Source organism: Montipora capricornis, chromosome 12 (genome assembly GCF_036669925.1).
Source record: "Montipora capricornis isolate CH-2021 chromosome 12, ASM3666992v2, whole genome shotgun sequence".
NCBI lineage: Eukaryota > Metazoa > Cnidaria > Anthozoa > Scleractinia > Acroporidae > Montipora > Montipora capricornis.
The window spans coordinates 25525351-25527850 of NC_090894.1; the positions used below are offsets into that span (position 1 = coordinate 25525351).

Sequence of the window (2500 nt, forward strand, 5' to 3'; positions counted from 1 at the left end):
ATTCTCTCTTCCGTGAACACTCTAGCTTTAACAATGAGAACAAGTAGCTCAAACCAGTTTCAAGGCTTTCAAGAGACTGTACTATTAGAAGGATTGACTCTTGACTACAAGACTGTATCACATAACAGCAATGTCATGATACCATATGAAACACAATAATATTATTCATTGCTTAATTAACATGATGGGTTCATTGTAGTGATGTAATGTATCACCATGGCAATGCAAGAGTTCTCTTAAATACACTATATTTTGTCTGAAGTAGCTATTATCTCGAAAACAAACTCAGTAACCCCCATTTATCATTGCCTGAAAGTGATTAGCAGGCTGAGATGAAACTCTCTGCAAAGGTTAAAAAAATACTGTGGAGTGGATTCAGAGCCACCTTAAAAATCGAGCTGTCTCCACATCTGCTCCACTTAATTTTAAAAACTTTCCAAGTAGTATTACCTTGGCCAGCAAATCACTTCTCAGCAATGAAACATGGGATCACAGAGTTTGTTTTAGAGACTGTATACTAGCAACTAAAGACAAAATGTAGATTGGTTTTGGATGAATTTCTTGCTGCTATGGTAACCAATTATGTCACAATGAACAAATCTTGTAAAGCAAAATTATTGATGTTTCATAGGGCACCATAACACTACTGTTATATGAAACAATATAGTTAACCCTTTCACTCCTGTGGGGTTCTCCATTGACGAGTAAAATCGTCTGGCGTTAGACAGAATAAAATCTGTAAGTCTCAGTAGCCCTTACAGGTCTGGAGTGAAAGGGGTGCCTCGAAATAGTTTTTTCAAACAAATAAACATATTCTGTCCTTTGATGCAGTTAGGTAATCATATCAAGATGAAATTTGGCCAGGGCATTAAGTACCCATCATAGATTTCTCACATCACATTTTCCTCCAAAATAAGTTTTTCGAAAAAATCAGTTTTTTGAAATGTCTCTAATTTTTTTTTTCACTTACAGAATTTTTTTGAAATTTGCAAGACAAACGTTTTAAATTAATCTTAGCTAACATGCAAAAAATGAAAAAAATTCAGCGTCTGGAAACAAAGAAATAAATGAGTAATAATAGTTGCAAAATCAGGAAAAATGAGGGGTTACAAGATCAGCATTTACCCATGCATCACCTGCTCATTTGAGTGCACACGCGAGTGGAGCTACAGGCCAGCACAAACGGATTTAAGAGACCATTAAACCGTTTGTGTACAATTTTTGTAGTGTTCATGAATAGGAGATCTCTTTATATTCCATATATATAGAAATGAGAAGAAACGTGAACAAAATTAGCAGCTTTTAGAATTGCGTGTGTGGCTTACACGCACACGCTCAGCTGAAAACCCTTTTGAGCCTCCTTAAGTCAATACTTTTAGTAGTACAGTCTCTTGCAAAATCTAAAACTGGTCTCAACTGCATCATATAACTTTTATCACAATATTCTTCTTTTCTTTTGTTGTAGGGCTGAAAGTGTCTGAGGAAATTGTGGTGACTTTGAAGTGATATGGAGAACCAACCAAGAAAAGTATGATGTCTTGATTTTGATATGCAGTTAATGAAAAAACTTTTAAAAACAGTTTTTGCAAAGAAGTCTGAAAAAATTCAGGCTTGCACAAACTAACAACTATCAAATTGTGCTGCACTGTATGACTACTCAGCTATCCTACATCTATCTTATGTTGCCGTTACAATACAATGCAATGCAATGAAATAAAGTGCGCTGCTGTGCACTGCAATTCATTGCAATACAATATTCTTTATTTCCCTTATACATGACCTTCAAATATGGAAGCTTTGGTCAATGACAACAACAACAATAATAATAATAATAATAATCATTATTATTATTATTAAGAGTTCATTCTATGAAAATGAAACTTGACCAAATACCATTTAAACCCATCAGAACTACCAAAGACACACGGGACTAGAAGTATGCCGGCTATATATTTTTCAAAATATGTATTTTTCTAGATAATTTGTCAATATGAAGCTAACTGCCTTGTACAGGGTATGAACTTGGACTCACTGTTTTGATAAATACGGGAAAAACACACATTAAGTCTGGGCTGCCAGTGTTCAGTCATAAACATTTTGGTTAATCTTGGTCATTTCTTTACTTTTAATACAGCGGGTTGGGAATCATTCCAAACTGACAGATAAATTTATTGCGGGTCGTGGAAGAGCTCTCAAGGAATTTGCCAGGAGAACCCTTAAAGCAGAGGTAACATTAATTAATGATTTCCTTTATGCATTTAAAGAAAAAAATTGAAGAATGCTTAATGCTAATAATAAGGATTTTGATCTGTGATTTGAACCACTGAACTAATTTGTCTAACTCGGTGATGGTGCATTATTCAGTTTACCTACTGATGGATGCACTATTGTTAGAAAATTCCACATGGCTGTACCCTGACCAAATTTTCGTCTTGATATGATGTGATTCCTTAACTATACCTAAGAACAGAACTTGCTTCTTTGTGTGAAGAAAGGAGAA

General features: G+C 34.7%; 1 protein-coding gene across 2 annotated transcripts in view; it reads left to right on the forward strand.

Annotated features, from left to right (window-relative positions):
• The window catches only part of LOC138027183 (uncharacterized), an 8755-nt gene that overhangs the window by 1070 nt on the left and 5185 nt on the right, over positions 1-2500 (forward strand). For both annotated transcript variants that reach the window (XM_068874715.1, XM_068874716.1), the window contains exons 2-3: positions 1466-1528; positions 2135-2227. In XM_068874715.1, coding sequence (XP_068730816.1) covers positions 1508-1528; positions 2135-2227 — 114 coding nt within the window. In that variant the 5' untranslated portion in view covers positions 1466-1507. The remainder of the gene's footprint in view (positions 1-1465; positions 1529-2134; positions 2228-2500) is intronic.